Source organism: Amblyraja radiata, chromosome 10 (genome assembly GCF_010909765.2).
Source record: "Amblyraja radiata isolate CabotCenter1 chromosome 10, sAmbRad1.1.pri, whole genome shotgun sequence".
NCBI classification, from domain to species: Eukaryota; Metazoa; Chordata; class Chondrichthyes; order Rajiformes; family Rajidae; genus Amblyraja; species Amblyraja radiata.
This window is the reverse complement of record NC_045965.1, coordinates 68,698,937-68,722,976: the sequence shown is the minus strand read 5'-3', so window position 1 is coordinate 68,722,976 and position 24,040 is coordinate 68,698,937. Positions and strand designations below refer to the sequence as shown.

General features: G+C 51.4%; 1 protein-coding gene across 1 annotated transcript; it reads left to right on the top strand.

Moving 5' to 3' along the window:
• The first annotated feature begins 1,209 nt into the window (after positions 1-1,209).
• On the top strand, positions 1,210-23,426 carry bcl10 (BCL10 immune signaling adaptor). The gene is made up of 3 exons (XM_033027852.1): positions 1,210-1,296; positions 19,412-19,697; positions 22,814-23,426. The coding sequence occupies exons 1-3, from the start codon at positions 1,210-1,212 to the stop codon at positions 23,260-23,262; spliced, it is 822 nt and encodes a 273-aa protein (XP_032883743.1). The 3' UTR covers positions 23,263-23,426.
• The last annotated feature ends 614 nt before the right edge of the window (positions 23,427-24,040 follow it).

Genomic DNA, 24,040 nt, shown 5'->3' with positions numbered 1-24,040 from the left:
GCCCCCTCTACACCAGAGCCCCCTCTACACTAGAGCCCCCTCTACACCAGAGCCCCCTCTACACCAGAGCCCCCTCTACACCAGAGCCCCTCTACACTAGAGCCCCTCTACACTAGAGCCCCCTCTACACCAGAGCCCCCTCTACACCAGAGCCCCCTCTACACCAGAGCCCCTCTACACCAGAGCCCCCTCTACACCAGAGCCCCTCTACACCAGAGCCCCCTCTACACCAGAGCCCCCCTCTACACCAGAGCCCCCTCTACACCAGAGCCCCCTCTACACCAGAGCCCCTCTACACCAGAGCCCCCTCTACACCAGAGCCCCCTCTACACCAGAGCCCCCTCTACACCAGAGCCCCCTCTACACCAGAGCCCACTCTACACCAGAGCCCCTCTACACCAGAGCCCCCTCTACACCAGAGCCCCCTCTACACCAGAGCCCCCTCTACACCAGAGCCCCCTCTACACCAGAGCCCCCTCTACACCAGAGCCCCTCTACACCAGAGCCCCCTCTACACCAGAGCCCCTCTACACCAGAGCCCCCTCTACACCAGAGCCCCCTCTCCACCAGAGCCCCCTCTACACCAGCCCCCTCTACACCAGAGCCCCCTCTACACCAGAGCCCCCTCTACACCAGAGCCCCCTCTACACCAGAGCCCCCTCTACACCAGAGCCCCCTCTACACCAGAGCCCCCTCTACACCAGAGCCCCCTCTACACCAGAGCCCCCTCTACACCAGAGCCCCCTCTACACCAGAGCCCTCTATACCAGAGCCCCCTCTACACCAGAGCCCCCTCTACACCAGAGCCCCCTCTACACCAGAGCCCCCTCTACACCAGAGCCCCCTCTACACCAGAGCCCTCTACACCAGAGCCCCCTCTACACCAGAGCCCCCTCTACACCAGAGCCCTCTACACCAGAGCCCCCTCTACACCAGAGCCCCCTCTACACCAGAGCCCCTCTACACCAGAGCCCCCTCTACACCAGAGCCCCCTCTACACCAGAGCCCCCTCTACACTAGAGCCCTCTACACCAGAGCCCCCTCTACACCAGAGCCCCCTCTACACTTTGGAAGGAACCAAGGGAAGGGGTTGGAGGAGAGATGAGGAGGGGGAGGGAGGTAGGGAAGAGCAGGGGAGGGGACGTGGAGAGCAGGAGCGAACAGAAGGAGGAAGGGGAGGCTTTTGAGTGGAGAGAGGACGGAGGAAGGATGGTGAGGGCGAACTGTCCGGGGGGGGGCCGGCGCCAGAGCCGGCCGCTGAGCGAGGATCGAGTATGGACCGAGGTGAAGAAAGAGGTAAATGGCGACCTCGCCCACTCCCCCCGGGATTCCCACTCTCCCACATCTCAACAATAGGGCGTAAAGCCGAAAACGAAGATACTAGAGACGCGCTCCAGAGCAGCAGCGCGACAGAAGGCAACAAAGAGAAATCCACAAGCTAAAAAAGGCAATAGCAAGAGGAGAAGACTCAAATCTAGAAAAGAACCAACACTCTTATCCCTCTCCCGATCTCCCCCACCACCACCTCCCCATCCTACCCCCTTCTCTCCCTCCCCCCCCTCTCCTCTCCCACCTTCTCTCTCTCTCCTCAACCCCTTCTCTCTCTCCCCAGCTATTGTGGGTCAGGGCTGTGAATTGTCGCCCAGTATTTGGGGCAAGGGGGAATTGGGGGTGAGGAGTGATGGGATTCATCTGAGAGCTAGCATGGACTCGATGGGCTGAATGGCATGGACCATACAGGCTACTGTTCTGTTGGTAATGAATTCTAGGAATGTGGGGGAGAGGGGAGAAATAGGTGAGTCCGGATGGGGCACAAGGGGGAGGGGGAAGAAAATGGGGGGGGGGGTTTGTGGTGGAGAAGGGGGAGGGGGGATTGTTAGAGGCTATCTGAAGTTAGAGAAGTCAATGTTCATACCGCTGGGGTGCAAGCTACCCAAGCGAAATATGAGGTGCTGTTCCTCCAATTTGCCCTGGGCCTCACTGTGACAATGGAGGAGGCCCAGGTCAGAAAGGTCAGATTGTGAATGGGAGGGGGAGTTGAAGTGCTGAGCAACCAGGAGATCAGGTAGGTTAAGGCGGACTGAGCGGAGGTGTTCAGCGAAACGATCGCCGAGCCTGCGCTTGGTCTCGCCGATGTACAGGAGTCCACACCTGGAGCAGCGGATACAGTAGATGAGGTTGGAGGAGGTGCAAGTGAACCTCTGCCTCACCTGGAAAGACTGCCGGGGTCCTTGGATGGAGTCGAGGGGGGAGGTAAAGGGACAGGTGTTGCATCTCCTGCGGTTGCAGGGGAAAGTACCTGCGGAGGGGATGGTTTGGATGGGAAGGGACGTGTTGACCAGGGAGTTGCGGAGGGAACGGTCTCTGGAAAGCAGAAAGGGGTGGAGATGGGAAGATGTGGCCAGTAGTGGGATCCCGTTGGAGGTGGCGAAAGTGTTGGAGGATTATATGCTGTATGCGACGGCTGATGGGGTGGAAGGTGAGGACAAGGGGGACTCTGTCCTGGTTATGAATGGGGGGAGTGGGAGCAAGAGCTGAGCTGCGGGGTATCGAGGAGATCCCAGTGAGAGCCACATCTGTAATGGAAGAGGGGAGCCCCCGTTCCCTAAAGAATGAGGACATCTCCGATGCCCAGGTGTGGAACACCTCATCCTGGGCGCAGATGTGGTGTAGACGGAGGAATTGGGAGTAGGGGTTAGAGTCTTTACAGGAAGCAGGGTGGGAAGAAGTGTAGTCTAGACAGCTGTGGGAGTCAGTGGGTTTTTAATAGATGTGTAAGAAGGAACTGCAGGTGCTGGTTTAAATCGAAGATAGACCCTTCTTCAGACAAATAGATTAGAGTCGAATGTCTATCTCCTGTGATGGAGACATAGATCATGAAAGGGGAGAGAGGTGTTAGAGATAGTGTCCATGATTATGGATTGGTGACGTTTCACAGAGTGCTGGAGTAGCTCAGCGGGACAGGCATGGATAGTTCTCCACAGATGCTGCCTGACCCGCTGAGTTACTTCAGCACTCTGTATCTATCTTTGCGAAGAGATATGAGGTGCTGTCCCTGCACACGGCCGCACTCTGGCAATGGAGGAGGCCCACGGGACTTCCTGAATAGTTTAGTTTAGTGATACAGCGTGGAAACAGGCCCTTCGGCCCACCAAGTCCGTGCCGACTAGCGACCACTCCGCACACTAACACTATCCTACACACACGATGGCAAAATCACAATTTTACCAAACCAGTTAGCCTACAAACTTGCACGTCTTTGGAGTGTGGGAGGAAACCGGAGCACCCGGAGAAAACCCACGCAGGTCACGGGGAGAACGTGCAAACTCCGTACAGACAGCGCCCGTAGTCAGGATGGAACCCGGGTCTCTGGCGCTGTGAGGCAGCAGCTCTACCCGCTGCGCCACCGTGCTGGCCTGCATGGTGATTGTGAAGCAAGCATGTGTCTGTCTGGCTGTCGAATCACCTGAGCTGGAAGCAGGTACTGTCCCCTCCTCCCCCCTCCACTCACTCCTCCCTTTCATGAATGTGACTGTCATATAATGGATCAAAGGTCTAGGTTCATTCAACGGAAGGCACTTGATTTAGAAATGCCAGCGCCAGCCCTTAACCATTTGGGAACAGCTCCGTCCAAGACCCGCAAGAAATCGCAGCAAATTGTGGACGCAGCCCAGACCATCACACAAACCAACCTCCCTTCCATCGCCTCCATCAACACCTCACGCTGCCTCGGCAAGGCCAGCAGCATCATCAAGGACCAGTCTCACCCCGGTCACTCCCTCTTCTCCCCTCTCCCATCGGGCAAGAGGTACAGAAGTGTGAAAACGAACGCACACCTCCAGATTCAGGGGCAGTTTCTTCCCGGCTGTTATCAGGCAACTGAACCGTCCTCTCACCAACTAGAGAGCGGTCCTGACCTCCCATCTACCTCATTGGAGACCCTTGGACTATCCTTGATCGGATGAGAAGAGGGCAGGGTGTGGCTGGTGGGGGTCCGTGATGAGAGATGCCACTGCTGGAGGCAGCGCCTGGTGTTGATGTTGTCGATGGTGGGGAGGGCTGTCCCTGTGATGGTCCGGGCTGAGTCCACCGCTCTCCGCCGCCTCTTGCCATCCTGTGTGTTGGAATTACCGAACCAGTCAGTGATGCGACCAGTCTGGCTACTTTCCACTCGTCATGGCAGCGGGTAGAGCTGCTGCCTCACAGCGCCAGAGACCCGGGTTCCATCCTGACTACGGGTGCTGTCTGTATGGAGTTTGCACGTTTTCCCCGTGACCTGCGTGGGTTTTCTCCGGGTGCTCCAGTTTCCTCCCACACTCCAAAGACGTGCAGGTTTGTAGGTTAATTGGCTTGGTGTAAATGTAACTTGTTCCCAGTGTGTGTAGGATAGTGTTAGTGTGCGGGGATCGCTGGTCGGCACAGACTCGGTGGGCCGAAGGGCCTGTCTCCGCGCTGTATCAGTAAACTACAAATAAAAGTTTGTCGAGTATTCAGTGAGATGCAGAATCTCCTTAAACCTCTAAGTGCAGGCATTTTGTGGACCTTCCAGATGGTTCCATCTCCACGCTGGGCCTAGCAAAGGTGGTCTGAGATCCTAGCACCCAGGAATGTGAGGACTATCTACAGTGCATTACACAGACCAGATACCACACTGCCACAGAAAAGCAGCCAACATAATCAAAGACTTGTCCCTGTCCCACCCCGGTCATTCCTTCTTCTCCCCGCTCCCGTCTGGCAGAAGGAACAGAAGCTTGAAAGCGCGCACCACCAGACTCAGGAACAGCTTCTTCCCCTCTGTGATCAGGCTTCTGAACGGCCCTTCCATAAGCTAGGGTACTGTCCTATTCACCTCTACCCCATTGCGGACATTGGACTTTGTCTCTGGAACTGATGCGCTACGATGCCTGGATGTGGAGAGGATGTTTCCACTAGTGGGAGAGTCTAGGACCAAAGGGCACAGCTTCAGAATAAAAGGGCGTTTCTTCAGAAAGATGAGGAGGAATTTTTTTAGTCAGAGGGTGGTGAATCTGTGGAATTCTTTGCCAAGTAAACACTGTTTGCCATTGGGTTTTTTTTTTATGGTGGAGATTGATAGATTTTCGATTAGTGCGGGTGTCAGGGGTTATGGGGAGAAGGCAGGGGAATGGGGTTGAGAGGGAGAGATAGATCGGCCATGATGGAATGGAGGTGTGGGCCAAATTGCCTCATTCTGCTCCTATGTCCTTATGAAGGTACATTGAAAGGCTTTTTTTATTGTGTGTTTGAAGGCAGGAGAATGGGGTTAGGAGGAAGAGATAGATCAGCCTGAAGAAGGGTCTCGACCCGAAACGTCACCCATCCCTTCTCTCCAGAGATGCTGCCTGACCCGCTGAGTTACTCCAGCATTTTGTGTCTGTCTTAGATCAGCCATGATTGAATATCAGAGTAGACTTGAATGGCCTAATTCTGCCTAATTCTAAGTTATGAATTTATGAACAAGTTTAAACAGCGGGATTGGAATGAATCTGGAGAGACTATAATCCTGTGACAAGATGGGATGAGTTTACTTGTGTGACTACAGTGTGGGACTGTTCCTGCAGGATCTTGTTACCGCAGGGAAACAGAATGTTGTGGGACTTGGAGCAGAAGGTGACGTAATGGTTTAGAGGCAGAGACAGGGTAGACACTCAGAACCTTTCTCCCACGGGTGGAAATGTCAATGACTAGACTAGAGGCGAGAGAGACAAGGTTAGAAGGTGTTGTGTGTCTTTATACACAGAGGGTGGTGGGTGCGTGGAACGCGTTGCCAGGGGTGGGGGTGGAGGCAGATACCATAGTGGTGTTTAAGAGGCTTATAGACGGGTACATGGACATGTAGGGATATGGATCACATGCAGGCAGAGGAGAATGGTTTAACTTGGTATCAGGTTCAGCACAGACATTGTGGGCCGAAGGGCCTGTTCCTGTGCTGTACTGTTGTGCTTTGCTTGGGGAGAGCGTGCAAGGCTCATCCCTCAATGTCTGTCAGCAGCTTTAGACTTTAGAGGCACAGCACAGAAACAGACCCTTCGGCCCACCGGGTCCATGCCGACCAACGATCACCGCACACTGGTTTAACTTGGTATCCTACACAATCCTACACACTAGGGACAATATGCTATAATTACAGAAGCCAATCAAACATAGAAATATAGAAAATAGGTGCTGGAGGAGGCCATTTGGCCCTTCTAGCCAGCACCGCCATTCATTGTGATCATGGCTGATCGTCTCCAATCAATAACCAGTGCCTGCCTTCTCCCCATATCCCTTGATTCCACCAGCCCCTAGAGCTCAATCTAACTCTCTCTTAAATCCATCCAACCTACAAACCTGCACGTCTTTGGAGTTTGGGAGGAAACCAGAGCACCCGGAGAAAACCCACGCAGGTCACGGGGAGAACGTGCAAACTCCGTACAGACAGCGCCCGTAGTCAGGATGGAAGCCGGGTCTCTGGCGCTGTGAGGCAGCAGCTCTACCCGCTGCGCCACCGTGACGCCCGTGGGGATATTGGGTGAGAGACGGAGACAGGGTAGACAATCAGAACCTTTCTCACACGGGTGGAAATGTCAATGACTAGAGGACATAGTTTTAAGGTGAGGGGCAAATGTTTAAAGGAGATGTGCCGGGCAAGTTTTTATACACGGAGGGTGGTGGGTGCCTGGAACGCGCTCCCAGGGGTGGTGGTGAACGCAGATATGATGGTGGCGTTTACGAGGTTTATAGATTGTCACATGGAGGGTTTAGTTTCGTCTCGTGTACCGAGGTACAGTGAAAGCTTTTGTTTGCGTGCTAACCAGTCAAAGAAAAACTATACATGATTACAATCAAGCCGTCCGCAGTGCACAGAGACAGGAGAAAGAATAGCATTTGGTGAAAGACATGCAGGGGATGGACACACAGAGTCACAGAGTGATACAGTGTGGAAACAGGCCCTTCGGCCCAACTTGCCCACACCGACCAACGTGTCCCAGCTACACTAGTCCCAATTGCCTGCGTTTGGTCCATATCCCTCCAAACCTGTCCTATCCATGTACCTGTCTAACTGTTTCTTAAAATGTTGGGATAGTCCCAGCCTCAACTACCTCCTCTGGCAGCTTGTTCCATACACCCACCACCCTTTGTGTGAAAAGGTTACCCCTCAGATTCCTATTAAACATTTTCCCCTTCACCTTGAACCTATGTCCTCTGGTCCTCGATTCCCCTACTCTGGGCAAGAGACTCTGTGCATCTACCCGATCTAGTCCTCTCATGATTTTGTACACCTCTATAAGATCTCCCCTCATCCTCCTGCGCTCCATGGAATAGAGACCCAGCCTAAACCTCTCCCTTATTATCTTATTATCCTCTTATTATCACTTATTATTATTTATTCAAATCATTTGCTATGTCGCTCTTCTAGGGAGATGCTAAATGCATTTCGTTGTCTCTGTACTGTACACTGACAATGACAATTAAAATTGAATCTGAATCTGAATCTGAATCCCTGTAGCTCACACCCTCTAGTCCTGGCAACATCCTCGTAAATCTTCCCTGATCCCTTTCAAGCTTGACAATATCTTTCCTATAACATGGTGCCCAGAACTGATTCCTCTCGTGATGGATCACGTGCAGGCAGAGGAGATTATTTGAGGTTGGCACGGACATTGTGGGCCGAAGGGCCTGTTTCCGTGCTGTATCTCTAAAGTTTAAAGCAGCTGATAGACATTGAGGTATGACCCTTTCACCCCCGGTTCACGCAACAGTACAGTACAGGAACAGGCCCTTCAGCCCACAATGTCCGTGATATACATGATACCGTTAAAAAAACGTGCCCCGCAAGTCCAAAATAGATGGTGATTCGCCAGGCAGACGGAATGTGTGATGCGGAGATCCACACCGCATGTCCCAGTGGAACGCCGGGCATCACGGTGCCGCAGCGGGTAGAGCTGCTGCCTCACAGCGCCAGAGACCCGGGTTCCATCCTGACTACGGGTCCTGTCTGTACGGAGTTTGTACGTTCTCCCCAGCGTGACCTGCGTGGGTTTTCTCCGGGTGCTCCGGTTCTTCCCACACTCCAAAAGACGTGCGGATTTGTAGGTTAATTGGCTTCGGTAAAATAGTAAATTGTAACTAGTGTGTGTGGGATAGTGTGAGTGTGCAGGAAGGAACTGCAGATGCTGGTTTAAACCAAAGATAGACACAAAATGCTGGAGTAACTCAGCGGGACAGGCAGCATCTCTGGAGAGAATGAGGGATGTGTGATCAAGGGAGCTGAGGGAATGCTCTGTGTTCTGTTTCACAGAGACATGGCTCACCCCCAGATCCCCAGACTCAGCGGTCCAGCCTGAAGGGTTCTCCATCCACCGCATGGACCGTACCCTGGCATCTGGGAAAGGGAGAGGAGGGGGCGTCTGCCTCATGGTCAACTGTGCGTGGTGTTCCGACGTGGCAGTCCTGTCCAACTCCTGCTCTCCACACCTGGAACATCTGGCGGTGAAATGCCGTCCCTTCTACCTCCCAAGAGAATTCACCGCCGTTATCCTGACCGCGGTCTACATCCCACCCCAGGCAGACGTCCGTCTGGCACTGGAGGAGCTGCACGCCGTGGTCAACAAACACCAGACATCTTACCCCGAGGCATTTACCACCATTGCTGGGGACTTCAATAAGGCGAACCTCTAATCACTCTCTAACTTCCACCAACATGTCTCCTGCTGCACCAGAGGACCTAAAACCCTCGACCACTGCTACACCACCATCAAGAATGCCTATCGTTCTACCCCTCGCCCTCACTTCGGTAAGTCCGACCATACCGCGGTGCTGCTTCTTCCTGCCTACAGGCAGCAATTGAAGAGCGCACCCCCAGAAGTGAGGACAGCACAGAGCTGGTCGGGGGGGGCAGAAGAACAACTACAGGACTGTTTGGAGTCTGTAGGCTGGGCAATGTTCAAGGACTCGGCAACGGACTTGAACAAATACGCCACAGTCGTTACAGACTTCATAAAGAAATGTGTGGAGGACTGCATCCCTACAAAAACCTTCCGAGTGTTTCCCAATCAGAAACCTTGGATGAACTTTGAGATCCGCACTCTCCTGAAGTCCAGACACAGGGCATTCACCTCCAATGATACAGTGGCCTACATGAAGACCAGATACGACCTTGGTAAGGCCATCAAAAAGGCCAAAAGGGACTTCTGCTCCAAACTGGAGGATGAGACAGATGTTCGGCAGCTGTGTCGGGGCCTGAATGCAATCACCTCCTACAAGACGAAACCAGGAGGCAGCTCGAATGCCGGTGTAACATCACTCCCTGACGAGCTCAATGCGTTTTACGCACGCTTTGACAGGGAGAATACTGATGTGCCTTCCCGATCCCCCATTCGCTGCGATGGCATTTCAGTCTCAGTCACAGAGGCCGACGTCAGGAAATCCTTCAGAGGGCTGAACCCCCGAAAAGCACCTGGACCTGATGGTATACCCGGCCGTGTTCTAAAAACCTGTGCGGACCAACTGGCGGGAGTTTTTACGGACATTTTCAACCTCTCACTTCTGAGGTCTGAGGTCCCCACCTGCTTTAAAAGGGCATCAATTATACCAGTGCCCAAGAAGAGTAAGGTGACGTGCCTCAATGACTATCAACCAGTGGCAGTAACGCCGGTGGTGATGAAATGCTTTGAGAGGTTGATCATGGAGCAAATCAACTCCTACCTCGACAAAAATCTGGACCCACTGCAGTTCGCTTACCGCCACAACAGATCAACGGTGGATGCGATCTCGCTGGCCCTCCACTCCACACTGGACCACTTGGACAACAAAAACTCATATGTCAGGCTGTTATTCATTGATTACAGCTCGGCATTTAACACAATCATCCCCTCCAAACTGGATACCAAACTCGCAGAACTGGGTCTCTGCGCATCCCTCTGCAACTGGATCCTCGACTTCCTCATCCACAGACCATAGTCTGTTCGTATTGGTGGAAATGTGTCAGCCTCGATAACAATCAGCACGGGAGCACCTCAAGGCTCCGTGCTCAGCCCCCTGCTGTACTCACTCTATACCCATGACTGCGTAGCCAGTCACAGTGCGAACTCCATCATCAAGTTCGCTGACGACACCACTATTGTGTGGCGTATCACTGATGGGGATGAGTCAGAATATAGAAGGGAGATCGAGCAACTGTCCATATGGTGCCAGCGCAATAACCTGGCCCTCAACACCAGCAAAACCAAGGAACTGATTGTGGACTTTGGAAGGAGTAGGAGGGGGACCCACAGTCCCATTTATATCAACGGGTCAATTGTTGAAAGGGTCAAGAACTTCAAATTCCTGGGTGTGCACATCTCTGAAGATCTTTCCTGGTCCGAGAACACTAACGCAATTATCAAAAAAGCTCATCAGCGCCTCCTGAGAAGATTACGGAGAGTCGGTTTGTCAAGGAAGACTCTCTCTAACTTCTACAGGTGCACAGTAGAGAGCATGCTGACCGGTTGCATCGTGGCTTGGTTCGGCAATTTGAGTGCCCTGGAGAGGAAGAGACTACAAAAAGTAGTGAACACTGCCCAGTCCATCATCGGCTCTGACCTTCCTTCCATCGAGGGGATTTATCGCAGTCGCTGCCTCAAAAAGGCTGGCAGTATCATCAAAGACCCACACCATCCTGGCCACACACTCATCTCCCTGCTACCTTCAGGTAGAAGGTACAGGAGCCTGAAGACTGCAACAACCAGGTTCAGGAATAGCTACTTCCCCTCAGCCATCAGGCTATTAAACCTGGCTCGGACAAAACTCTGATTATTACCAACCACTTTCTGTTATTTGCACTTTATCAGTTTATTTATTCATGTGTGTATATATTTATATCATGGTATATGGACACATTTATCTGTTTTGTAGTAAATGCCTACTATTTTCTGTGTGCTGAAGCAAAGCAAGAATTTCATTGTCCTATACAGGGACACATGACAATAAACTCACTTGAATTTGAACTTGAGAAGGAATGGGTGATGTTTCGGGTCAAGGTCCTTCTTCAGACTGTGATTAACAGGGCAGTGTTGATGTGCAGGGATCGCCTGTTGGGCCGAAGGGCCTGTTTCTGCACTGTATCTCTAAACTAAACTGCACATTTCCTCCCCCTGATTATTATTCCCTTCACTGCTAAAACCTGAGCAGCTGAGAGGTCTGAAGAAGGGTCTGGACCCGAAACGTCACCCATTCCTGCTCATTCCTCCAGAGATGCTGCCTGTCCCGCTGAGTTACTCCAGCATTGCGTGTCGACCAGCTGAGAGGTGACTTGGTTTCTGTAAATTGTTAATTGCCCCGATTGTGTGTGGGGTAGTGTTAGTGTGCGGGGATCGCTGGTCGGCGCGGACTCGGTGGGCCGAAGGGCCTGTTTCCCCGCTGTATCTCTAAAGTCTACAGTGTGTGGAATTTTTTTTCTTCGTGGTGCCTGGAAGTGAAGGGGAGGATTGGACGGCAGAAGAACGCAGCCCGTCAAATGTTGTTGCGCAGTGGAGAGGGGGGGTTCATGGGGGAATCGAGCCACACCAGGCACGTGCCGTGAGTGGTTACTCAGGGTACACAGTCAGTCGGCTTTTTAAAAAATCTTAAACTGCGCACGCGCAGATCGTTCTCCTCTCCGTAAAAATAAAAAATAAAAATAAAGAAAGTAACAATTTAATTTGCCCAAGGCTTCCAAATCTCCATCATTCTGAATTAATGAATGGGTGGGGGTGGAGGGTGGGAAAACCAGGTGCACACCGGGACAAGTTGAATCAGTTGTGATCTTATTGAATGGCAATACTAGTTCAAGGGACCAATTGGGGGGAGAGTTCCTTTCACAGCGTGTGGGGAGTCTGGCCCGGGTCAGCACGGGCAGGAGCGTTGAGAAGGAGGGGGTCGGGGATCATCCCAGTAACCCACTCACTCACCGCTGCCGCGGCGCTCCAGGCGTGGAGCCACCGCACTGTGGCCGGGGAGGGAAGTAGCTCGTTGTTTAAGAGGGAACTGCAGATGCTGGAAAATCGAAGGTAGACAAAAATGCTGGAGAAACTCAGCAGGTGCAGCAGCATCTATGGAGCGAAGGAAATAGGCAACGTTTCGGGTCGAAACCCTTCTTTCGGTTTCGACCCGAAAAGTTGCCTATTTCCTTCGCTCTATAGATGCTGCCTCACCCGCTGAGTTTCTATCAGGGAAGTAGCTCGGGTGGCTGCGAGTGGCTGCCGGGACCTCAGCGCATTCTGCCGGCCCGCTCACCTGTGGCAGTGCTCTCCGTCTGAACAGTGAGGGGACCAGCTCAAGAGCAAAGATCATAGAGCGGAGCGGGAGAAGGACAACCGGACAGCGGGCAGTGGAGCTTACTCCTGTGTCAGCGCGGACAAGGGACCAATTGAGGTTACTCGCACTGACACATGGAGTAAGCTCCACCGACCGCTGTCCTGTTATCCATCGCCCGCTGACCCGCTCTTGTGCTGGTTGCTGGCATGATCCCCGACTCCCTCCTTCTCAACGCTCCTGCCCTCCCCACAACTTTACTCCTGGCCAGACTCCCCGCACTCTGTGAAAGGAACTCTCCCACCCCCCCCCCCCCAGCAGCGCTGTCCTTTTACAGCCGCCTCCCACTTTACAGCCGCTTCCCATCAGCTGCTAGCAATGAGGGATAGACTTGGCTATCCCTCAGTACAGCAATATCGTTCTTGATGTTGCTGTACTGGGGGATAGCCAAGTCTATCTTTCTTGGCTAACAACCTAACCTTCAGCCTCCAAGACGCAGGTACATTTTCCTGCCTTATTTTTGGATAAAAAATAGCGTCTTCATTGGGGGGAAATATGGTATTTAAAGACATATAGCCCAAAGAAATGTTACCACATTATTTGTAAACAAACTCCATTCTTCTCTCTTTGTTTCTTGATACGCTTAAGATAATGACAATCCATGTTTGAGAAACCTGCCAAGAGACTTGCGCTGTAGGATGCGCTGTAGGATGCGCTGTAGGCTGCTGCACAAGCGCAGTAGGCAGTCCATGCAGCAAAGGCAGAATTTCAGCTGCCTTCAGCTCCCCTTGTCATTGACGGCCTGAAGCAGCGTCTACGGCACGTGGGCTGCACACACTTTCCCGTATTACATGTACTGCGGATGAAAGGCACGGAGAATTATACCTACCTAAATGATCGATTTCTTAGATAGGCATAATTCTCCCGTGCCTTTACTATTTATATTTAATCATTATCATTTTATAATTTTTGTCTGGGTAGGCAGTGCCTACCTTGCCTTCCCTGACGCCACGTGCCTGAGTCAAGCAGGCCCTTCAGCCCAGCACGTCCATGCCGACCCACATGCCCCATCTACACTAGTCCCATGTGGGCCCTAGTGAGACCACACCTGGAGTATTGTGTGCAGTTTTGGTCCCCTAATTTGAGGAAGGACATTCTTGCTATTGAGGGAGTGCAGCGTAGGTTTACAAGGTTAATTCCCGGGATGGCGGGACTGTCATATGCTGAGAGAATGGAGCGGCTGGGCTTGTATACTCTGGAGTTTAGAAGGATGAGAGGATATCTTATTGAAACATATAAGATTATTAAGGGTTTGGACACGCTAGAGGCAGGAAACATGTTCCCGATGTTGGGGGAGTCCAGAACCAGGGGCCACAGTTTAAGAATAAGGGGTAAGCCATTTAGAACGGAGACGAGGAAACACTTTTTCACAGAAAGTTGTGAGTCTGTGGAATTCTCTGCCTCAGAGGGCGGTGGAGGCCGGTTCTCTGGATACTTTCAAGAGAGTGCTAGATAGGGCTCTTAAAGATGGCGGAGTCAGGGGATATGGGGAGAAGGCAGGAACAGTGTACTGATTGGGGATGATCAGCCATGATCACATTGAATGGCGATGCTGGCTCGAAGAGCCAAATGACCTACTCCTGCACCTATTGTCTATTGTCTATTAACAGAGAGAGGTTGGACAGTTATTATGAGAAGCTGTACTGGGCAGTTCTCTGTTCTACTCCACACTCCCCATCGCACAAGCTTTTCACCTAATATCAAATATATTTCAGTTTAGTTTAGTTTATTGTGACGTGTACCGAGGTACAGTGAAAAGCTCTTGCTAACCAGTCAGCGGAAAGACAATACATGATTACAATCGAGCCGTCTACAGTGTACAGATACAGGATAAAGGAATAACGTTTAGTGCAAGGTAAAGTCAGCAAAATCCGATCAAGGATAGTCCGAGGGTCTCCAATGAGGTAGATGGGAGGTCAGGACCGCTCTCTAGTTGGTGAGAGGACGGTTCAGTTGCCTGATAACAGTCGGGAAGAAACTGTCCCTGAATCTGGAGGTGTGCGTTCATTTTCACACTTCTGTACCTCTTGCCCGATGGGAGAGGGGAGAAGAGGGAGTGACCGGGGTGAGACTGGTCCTTGATGATGCTGCTGGCCTTGCCGAGGCAGCGTGAGGTGTAGATGGAGGCGATGGAAGGGAGGTTGGTTTGTGTGATGGTCTGGGCTGCGTCCACAATCCACTACCATTCTGCTCTGGTTTTTGAAGCAGGAGGCGTGGCTTAGTTGCTTCAGGAACTGCAGTACTCGCTGATACAGGGAGTGAACGTTGCAGGGTCGGGTGTGACGTGGCTGGTGTGGCCGAGCGCAGGGAGGGAGGGAACGTTGTACCGATGGTGACCAGGTTGGAGGTTCCAGGAATCGCCCCTCCCGTTCCTGGTGGGCCCTGTGTGTCAATGTGCGAGTGAGCGATGCCTTGTACCCTGAGGTGGTTTCAGCGTAAGCATGAGGATGCAACAGGTTTAACATTCTCACACAATCGACTGATGTTGTTTTCATTTTAGAATCCAGGAGGGAGATTTGAAGAGAATGTAAAATGAGGCTGGTCTGACACCAATAATGCTGCTTCTGACGGGATTATTAATTACTGATTCTACTCCTCACATGTTGAACTAGTGTTGCCAACTGTCCCGTATTAGCCGGGACATCCCGTATTTTGGGCTAAATCGGTTTGTCCCGTACGGGACCACCCTTGTCCCGTATTTGACCGCTACTACTCGGGTCGAGGGGACTGTCGGGTTGGAGTGCCGCGTCCGGCCCCGCCTCACCCGTCCCGACGTAGTGCAGCCCATGGAGTGCAGCAGCAGCAGCAGCAGCAGCAGCAGCAGCAGCAGCAGTACCTCGCCCGTGGCCCCATCGGTCGGTCGACTTCCCGGCCAGCTGTCCGACCTTCGGACCTTTGCTGACCGCCATGTGTGACTGTGATCATACGTGTATCTTGAGGTCTATCACTAATGTTTTAGTTTAGAGATACAGCGCAGAAACAGGCCCTTCGGCCCACCGGGCCCATGCCGACCAGCGATCCCCGCACACTAACACTATGCTGCACCGAGTTTGTACACTCATCTCCCATCCTAGAATTGAAAGTTCCAGTATTAGACCACTCAATCCAGCAAACTTGAAGGGGTTAGCCAGCGCTAATTGCAAAATAATGTATTCTATTGCAGTACATTCCAGTATGATCCATACTAAAAGTCCTAAAAAAATCCTAGCGTGGGAAAGTGGTGTACCTTGCATTAGAGAAAATTAATATTTCATAATTTATTTAATAAAGTCAGGAAGATGGCACGTTGTCTAACTGGTAGCAGTGGTACTCCATGGTTCAGTCCAGAAATAGCCTTCATTGGCATTCAAACAACCTTCAATGGCCTTTGAATGGCACTATAATTATAGCATTCAAGAAATTGTCATCAAATATTTCGGACTACTCTTCGTACATGCATTGTTTGGGTGTGATACAACATCAAGAGTTTATGGTGTAGGCAAAGCACAAGCCCTAAAGCAAGTCCGGAACAATGTTGATTTCCAGCAAGTTGCCGACCTGTTTACAATAGACAATAGATGCAGGAGTAGGCCATTCGGCCCTTCGAGCCAGCACCGCCATTCAATGTGATCATGGCTGATCATCCCCAATCAGTACCCTGTTCCTGCCTACTCCCCATATCCCCTGACTCCGCTATCTTTAAGAGCCCTATCTAGCTCTCTCTTGACAGTATGCAGAGAACCTGCCTCCACCGCCCTCTGAGGCAGAGAATTCCACAGACTCACAACTCTCTGTGAGAAAAAGTGTTTCCTCGTCTCCGTTCTAAATGGCTTACCCCTTATTCTTAAACTGTGGCCCCTGGTTCTGGACTCCCCCAACATCGGGACCATGTTTCCAGCCTCTAGCGTGTCCAAACCCTTAATAATTTATATGTTTCAATAAGATACCCTCTCATCCTTCTAAACTCCAGAGTGTACAAGCCGAACTGCTCCATACTCTCAGCATATGACAGTCCTGCCATCCCGGGAATTAACCTACAAAAGAGGGAGCAGCAAGGGAACGATATCACTGATGCAGGAAAGAAAGCCCTAGTCTACATCTTGAATGGCAAGAAGGGCGAAGGTATAGATGCTCTGGGGTACAAGTGTTTCTGTGAGGAGGTGGGACAAAGGAACACATTCGTGGAGCGTCAGACATTGCCGCCAACATCTGCTGCTACACAACATCATAGGCTGCCAGTATACTTTCACATCCAGATCTGGAAAGAGACGACAGGACAATTGAAACCAGAAGAATGGGGATGGGAGATCACTGATGGTCAATTCATGCCAGTGCCAGTGCCGTGCCGTGCCAGTGCCAGTGCCAGTGCCAGTGCCGTGCCTTGCCAGTGCCAGTGCTAGTGCCAGTGCCGTGCCAGTGCCGTACCAGTGCCAGTGCCAGTGCCAGTGCCGTGCCTTGCCAGTGCCAGTGCCAGTGCCAGTGCCGTGCCTTGCCAGTGCCAGTGCCGTGCCAGTGCTGTGCCAGTGCCAGTGCCAGTGCCGTGCCAGTGCCAGTGCCAGTGCCGTGCCAGGCATGACATTCTTTCGATTTAAATCGGAATTCCAATTTTTTTCTTTTCCTAACAATGAATGAGATTTTTCAATTTTTTGTGCCTGGTTTTGACACAGTTTAGTTGGCAAGATGGTAAAATAAATGGGTGAGGGATGGAGAGTCAGTGGAGGCATCGGTCTGGAGGCGGGCAAGTTTGCGATTCATGTGGGGGGATTGTTCCCCCCAATAGCCGGGGGGGGGGGGACACACACACGCGTGAGGCCGTGGGCGGAGGGAACACAACAACGCTCTTTGGCAGCTGCAGAGATCAGCCCGTGGTGCCGTGCCAGCTGTGACCGTTTAGGGAACCGGAGCGCGAGCGGGTGAGACTCGAGGCCACGAACAGGATGACTGGGACACCTGGAAAGCTGAGGCGGGGGTGATGGCTGAGGGGCGTTGATCCCCCCCCCCCCGTCCCCCTCCTCTCTTGTGGGAAAAATAAATAAATTAACACAATAGTATTCTGTGTTTCCCATATGGAGCTGCGAATGGTAGCTGTGCGAATGGTACCGGCGATGATAGTAGGGGTTAGAGAGATGCGGGGCCCAACCTCCCGGGCAGCGGCTACCACTCCCCTTTCTGGTGGTTTTCTGTTTATATTGGGGAATTTTAGTTTTCATTGTTATTGGCAGAGGTCTTTAGTTTTCTACCTTCTTAGCGTTGTCGATGTGACATCAGTGTATGGACAGTTAACTGTGCCTTCAGTATTGTGCATAGTTATGCCTTGACATGGTACCTTTCTAAGGTGATGTGCAGGTTTTACCGTTTGTCTTTTGGCATCTCTACAAGTAGCTCATTTAGAAATTCAGGTCGCATTTTTTGTCAAGATTTTTTTAGCTGCATGAAGTCAATTATTTCATGAAATATTTATCTTTTGGGGGTTATTTTACTGGTTATGTGTTAGAAAAAGTCTAAGCTTCTGTTATGTAAACTATCAGCTGAAAGCCTGAGAATCACTTTCAATATGTTGAAAATGCAGGAGTCCCCTGAAGCCCCACCGAGGGGGGCTGCCCCTGGACCCTGCCTGGGGCCTAGCCTGCCTCTAGCACCCCCGGCCAATACTTCCTACGTATCATGCCTGCAGTGCAGACACATCAGAGAAGTTGACCAAGATATTCGGGTGTACCTGCAAGGTCAGGGGTGCAGCAGCAGAAGGTGCACCTGCAGGAGTATTCCCATTGATGTCGATGTATGGAGCGTGTTAAGGTCTAAGTTGTGGAAATTCATCTCGGGTGGAGAGAGGGAGATGACATTCGCGCTGCTGAGTGAGTGTTGCCTGAAATTTCCCAAAGAACACTAGCCAAGCTATAGTTGTGAAAACAAATGTAAAATATGGCTGTTCTCATCTTTGATTATGTGACACCACCTTAAATATTCCAGGTAGTACTTGTTGCTGCCTGATCCCATTTGTCATGCTTGCTTTCTTATGACTTTATGTTTCAATGCCATTTCTTGTATCAAACACACGGTGGCAAAGATATCAGACAGTTTCTATTTTCTCTGTTTGAAAAAGCTAAATCATGCAATAATATTAACCTGTTCATCATTTTCACAGATGATAAAAACATGGTTTTGGAAACTTGAATTGCAACATATTACAAATGACTAGAAATTATGAATTTTCTCTAATGGCGGAAGCTAATTTGTATATTATGCAAATTACACCCTTTTCCCACGCTAGAATTTTTAACGGTTTTTAGTATGGTGTTTAGGAGACCATACTGTAATTCACTGCTGTAGAATAAAGTATTTTGCAATTAGTGGTGGGTGAAGGTACTACTTTTGCAGGACTATGTGAGTTTAGTTTAGAGATATCGCGTGGAACAGGCCACCTGGCCCACTGAAGATAGGTCTGAAGAGGAAACGTCACTAATTCCTTCTCTCCAGAGATGCTGCCTGTCCCGCTGAGTTCCTCCAGCATTTTGTGTCTTTCTTCGGTGTAAACCAGCATCTGCAGTTCCTTCCTACGCACGCCTCATCTCCTCTTGTGTGCCTGCCAGTTGCACATGGAAAGATTGAAAAGACTAGGCTTGTATTCACTGGGGTTTAGAAGGATGGGGGGGGGGTCTTATAGAAACATATAAAATTATAAAAGGACTGGACAAGCTAGATGCAGGAAAAATGTTCCCAATGTTGGGCGAGTCCAGAACCAGGGGCCACAGTCTTAGAACAAAGGGGAGGTCATTTAAGACTGAGGTGAAAAAAAAACGTTTTCAACCAGAAAGTTGTGAATTTGTGGAATTCCCTGCCACAGAGGGCAGTGGAGGCCAAGTCACTGGATGGATTTAAGAGAGAGTTAGATAGAGCTCTAGGGGCGAGTGGAGTCAAGGGATATGGGGAGAAGGCAGGCACGGGTTATTGATAGGGGACGATCAGCCATGATCACAATGAATGGCTCGAAGGGCCGAATGTCCTCCTCCTGCACCTATTTTCTATGTTTCTATGGGCCCTCGATCCCCCCCCCCCCCCCCGATCGCTCTGTTCTTTACGTGTTGTGTCTGCCCTCACTCAGGCCCTGGAGAAACTGCGGCCTTACCTCTGTGACAAGGTGATTGCCGAGCGGCACTTTGACTTGCTGCGGGCCAAGAAGATCCTGTCCAAGGAGGACACGGAGGAGATCTCTCACGTGGTGGGGAGTAGACGCAAGGCCGGGAAGCTCCTGGACCACCTGATGGAGAACCCCAAGGGCCTGGACACGCTGGTCTCCTCCATCCGGCGGGAAGGCACACAGAACTTCCTGGTGCAGAAAATTACCGATGAGGTGCAGAGAATTAAAAATGACAAGCTCTTCCAGAAAGGTAAACGTCGCCGACGCTTTGCTGGGGATAGTTTTAGTTTAGGCCCTTCGGCCCACCGAGTCCGCGCCGACCAGCGATCCCCGCACACTAACACCATCCGACACACATTAGGGACAATTTACATTTACACCAAGCCAATTAACCTACAAACCCGCAAGCCTTTGGAGTGTGGGAGGAAACCGGAGCACCCGGAGAAACCCACGCGGTCACGGGGAGAACGTACAAACTCCGTACAGACAGCACCCGTAGTCAGGATGGAACCCGGGTCTCTGGCGCTGGGAGGCAGCAACTGTACCCGCTGCGCCACCGTGCTGCTCGCTAGGAGGACCCTCGTGCGATGGGCCGAAGGGCCTCCTTAGTTTAGTTTGGGAAGCGATGAAGATGATATGACAAGGCTGTGAAGATTGTCCACATACTGTCCAATAAAGCATTTGATGAGGTCGTTAGTGATAGGAGCAGAATTAGGCCATTCGGCCCAATCAAGTCTACTCCACCATTCAAGCATGGCTGATCTATCTCTCCCTCCTAACCCCATTCTCCTGCCTTTTCCCCATAACCTCTGACACCCGTACTAATCAAGAATCTATCTATCTCTGCCTTAAATATATCCACTGACTGTGGCCTCCACAGCCGTCTGTGGCAAAGAATTCCACAGATTCACCGCCCTGTGGCTAAAGAAATTCCTCCTCATCTCCTTCCTAAAGGAACGTCCTTTAATTCTGAGGCTGTGCCCTCTGATCCTAGACTCTCCCACTAGTGGAAACATCCTCTCCACATCCACTCTATCCAAGCCTTTCACTATTCTGTACGTTTCAATGAGGTCTTTTATGGTCGACTTGTCCACAAGAGCTCAGACAGTAAAGGATACAAGATTGGCTTGGTGGGAATGTGGGATAACATGGAACTAGTGTGAACGGGTGATTGCTGGGCCGCGCGGACTCGCTGGGATGAAGGACCTGTGTCCACACGGAACCAAGAAATTAGACTAATCTCGAGCCCTGGTGTGACTTGCCGTGATCCATGGAGTCTGATCACATGTTGTATGTCTGCGTGCCGTGTTGTCTGACCGACTGTTGTATGACCATGTCCCGTGTCGTATGACTGTGTGCCGTGTCGTATGAAAACCGGAGGACTGGGAGAAATTTACAACTCAACAGAGGAGGACAAAGGGGGTAATTAAGAGGGATACAAAGAGCATGAAAGAAATCTTGTCCAATAAAGCTTGCTGGGAATATAAAAACTGACTCTAAAAGCTTCTTTAGATATGTAAAAAGGAAAAGATTAGTGAAGACAGAGCCAGGTGAATTTATAATGAGAAACAAGGAAATGGCAGAACCGTTAAACAAGTACTTTGGTTCTGTCTTCGCTAAGGAAGACACAAACAATCTCCCAGAAATACTAGGGGACCGAGGATCTAGTGGGAGGGAGGAACTGAAGGGAATCCACATTAGTCAGGAAATGGTGTTAGGTAAACTGTTGGGACTGAAGGCAGATAAATCCCTAGGGCCTGGTGGTCTGCATCCCAGAGTACTCAAGGAGGTGGCCCTAGAAATCGTGGATGCATTGGTGATCATTTTCCAATGTTCTCTCGACTCTGGATCAGTTCCTGTGGACTTGAGGGTAGCCAAGGTAACCCCACTTTTTAAGAAAGGAGGGGAGAGAGAAAACGGGGAATTATAGACCAGTTAGCCTGACATCGGTAGTGGGGAAGATGATGGAGTTGATTATTAAAGATGTTATAGCAGCACATTTGGAAAGTAGTGACAGGATCGATCAAAGTCAGCATGGATTTATGAAGGGGAAATCATGCTTGACTCATCTTCTGGAATTTTTTGAGGATGTAACAAGTAGAATGGATAAGGGAGAGCCAGTGGATGCGGTGTATCAGGACTTTCAAAAAGCCTTTGACAAGGCCTCACACAAGAGATTGGTGTGCAAAATTAGAGCACATGGTATTGAGGCTAGGGTGTTGACATGGATAGAGAACTGGTTGGCAGACAGGAAGCAAAGAGTAGGAATTAACGGGTCTTTTTCTGAATGGCAGGCAGTGACTAGTGGGGTGCCGTAAGGCTCGGTGCTGGGACCCAGTTATTTACAATATATATTAACGATTTAGACGAGGGAATTAAATGTGATATCTCTAAGTTTGCGGAAGACACAAAGCTGGGTGGCAGTGTGAGCTGCGAAGAGGATGCTATGAGGCTGCAGGGTGACTTGGACAGGTTGGGTGAGTGGGCAGATAGATGCATGGCAGTTGCAGTACCATGTGGATAAATGTGAGTGGCAAGAACAGGAAGGCAGATTATTATCTGAATGGTGTCAGATTAGGAGAAGGGGATGTGCAACGAGACCTGGGTGTGCTTGTACATCAGTCACTGAAAGTAAGCATGCAGGTACAGCAGGCAGTGAAGAAAGCCAATAGCATGTTGGCCCCCATTGCGAGAGGATTTGAGTTTAGGAGCAAGGAGGTCCTACTGCAGTTGTACAGGGCCCTGGTGAGACCACACCTGGAGTATTGTGTGCAGTTTTGGTCCCCTAATTTGAGGAAGGACATTATTGCTATTGAGGGAGTGCAGCGTAGGTTCACCAGGTTAATTCCCAGGATGTGGGACTGTCATATGTTGATAGAATGGGTCGACTGGGCATGTATACACTGGAATTTAGAAGGATGAGAGGATATCTTATAGAAACATATTTAATTCTTATGGGATTGGATAGGCTAGATGCAGGAAAATGTTCCCGATGTTGGGGGAGTTCAGAACCAGGGGTCACCGTTTAAGAATAAGGGGTAGATCATTTAGGACTGAGATGAGGAAAAAAATTTTCACCCAGAGAGTTGTGAATCTGTGGAATTCTCTGCCACAGAGGGCAGTGGAGACCAATTCACTGGATGTTTTCAAGAGAGAGTTAGATTTAGATCTTAGGGCTAAAGGAATCAAGGGATATGGGGAGAAGGCAGGAACGGGGTACTGATTGTGGATGATCAGCCATGATCATATTGAATGGCGGTGCTGGCTGGAAGGGCTGAATGGCCTACTCCTGCACCTATTTGCCTATGTTTCTATGTATGACCATATGCCGTGTTGTATGACCATGTGCCTCTCTCCCGTGTGCAGGCGTGTTCTTGGACAGCGAGGATTTGTCGGACGAAGCCTCCAAAACCAACAACCTGTCGCAATTCTCCTCGACAGAGTCCAACGCCTCCAAGGGCAAGGAGGCCAATATCCTCTTTCACCCAGAGGGCGAGTTTAGCCCCCTCCCCTCTGCCTGTCCCAGCTACTGCCCCCTCCCCTCTGCCCCCTCTCCCAGCTACTGCCCCCTCCCCTCTGCCTGTCCCAGCTACTGCCCCCTCCCCTCCGCCCCCTCCCCCAGCTACTGCCTCCTCCCCTCCAGCCCCTCACTGGTCAAGCTCACTGTGGCCACTCTGCCCACTACCACGTCGTTGCCCAGGCCGGGCGACCCTGGCGCTCCACCCCTCCCCCCTGACCTCCAGCCCCCCCCCACCGGACCCCCCAACACCACGACCGACTCCGAATTCCTGCCCCTCCGATCACGCTCCCCCTGACCCCTCCCCTCTGACCTCTCCCCCAACGACCCTGGGGTCTGTGTCCGGGGGCGTGTGAGTGGGGAGGGGCTGAAACGTCCCGGTATCACTGGTCCCGCACTGACCCCTAAACCTCTCCACCCCCCCCACCCCCCCCTACTCACCGCTGAACCCCATGACCTGGGGGCCCGCTACCCCGGGAGTCATTACCCAGGGAGTCATTACCCAGGGGGCCATTACCCAGGGGCCACACAGGTTCAACGCCCACCACGCCAAGCTAAGACACCGGGAAATACACGGGCTAGATCACGGAGCAACACACGTGTACACATACACGCACATACACACACATACACATGAATATGCTCATGCACGCTGACACACATGTGCACACATATATGAACACAGACACATGCTGACACACGCACACACGCGCACATACATTCGCTGACATGCGCGCATACGCATTGACGCATGCGCACACACACACGCACAGACAAGCGTGTGAACACTCACTCTTACACACAGACACACACTCGATCACACTCACTCACAGACACTCTCTCACACACACACACTCTGTGCTGGAGGAACTCGGTTGGTCAGGCAGCATCCGTGGAGGGAATGGCTGGGCGACGTTTTGAGTTGGGACCTTTCCTCAGTCTTGCCCGCCTGTGAGGGTCGTTCCCCACACAGTGGGAGAGGGCAGTGACATCCACACGCCCGAAACTCAGCTCTACCCCGGACAAGCCAGCTCTCCCGACCATTACCCTCCCCGAAACACCCCCTCCCCCAACAC

Excerpts from the sequence above, each read along its gene's own strand:
- bcl10 (XM_033027852.1), top strand. The coding sequence starts at position 1,210 with ATGGTGAGGGCGAACTGTCCGGGGGGGGGCCGGCGCCAGAGCCGGCCG. Across the intron at positions 1,297-19,411 it reads GGACCGAGGTGAAGAAAGAG|GCCCTGGAGAAACTGCGGCC; the intron begins GTAAATGGCGAC and ends GCCCTCACTCAG. Across the intron at positions 19,698-22,813 it reads TGACAAGCTCTTCCAGAAAG|GCGTGTTCTTGGACAGCGAG; the intron begins GTAAACGTCGCC and ends TCCCGTGTGCAG.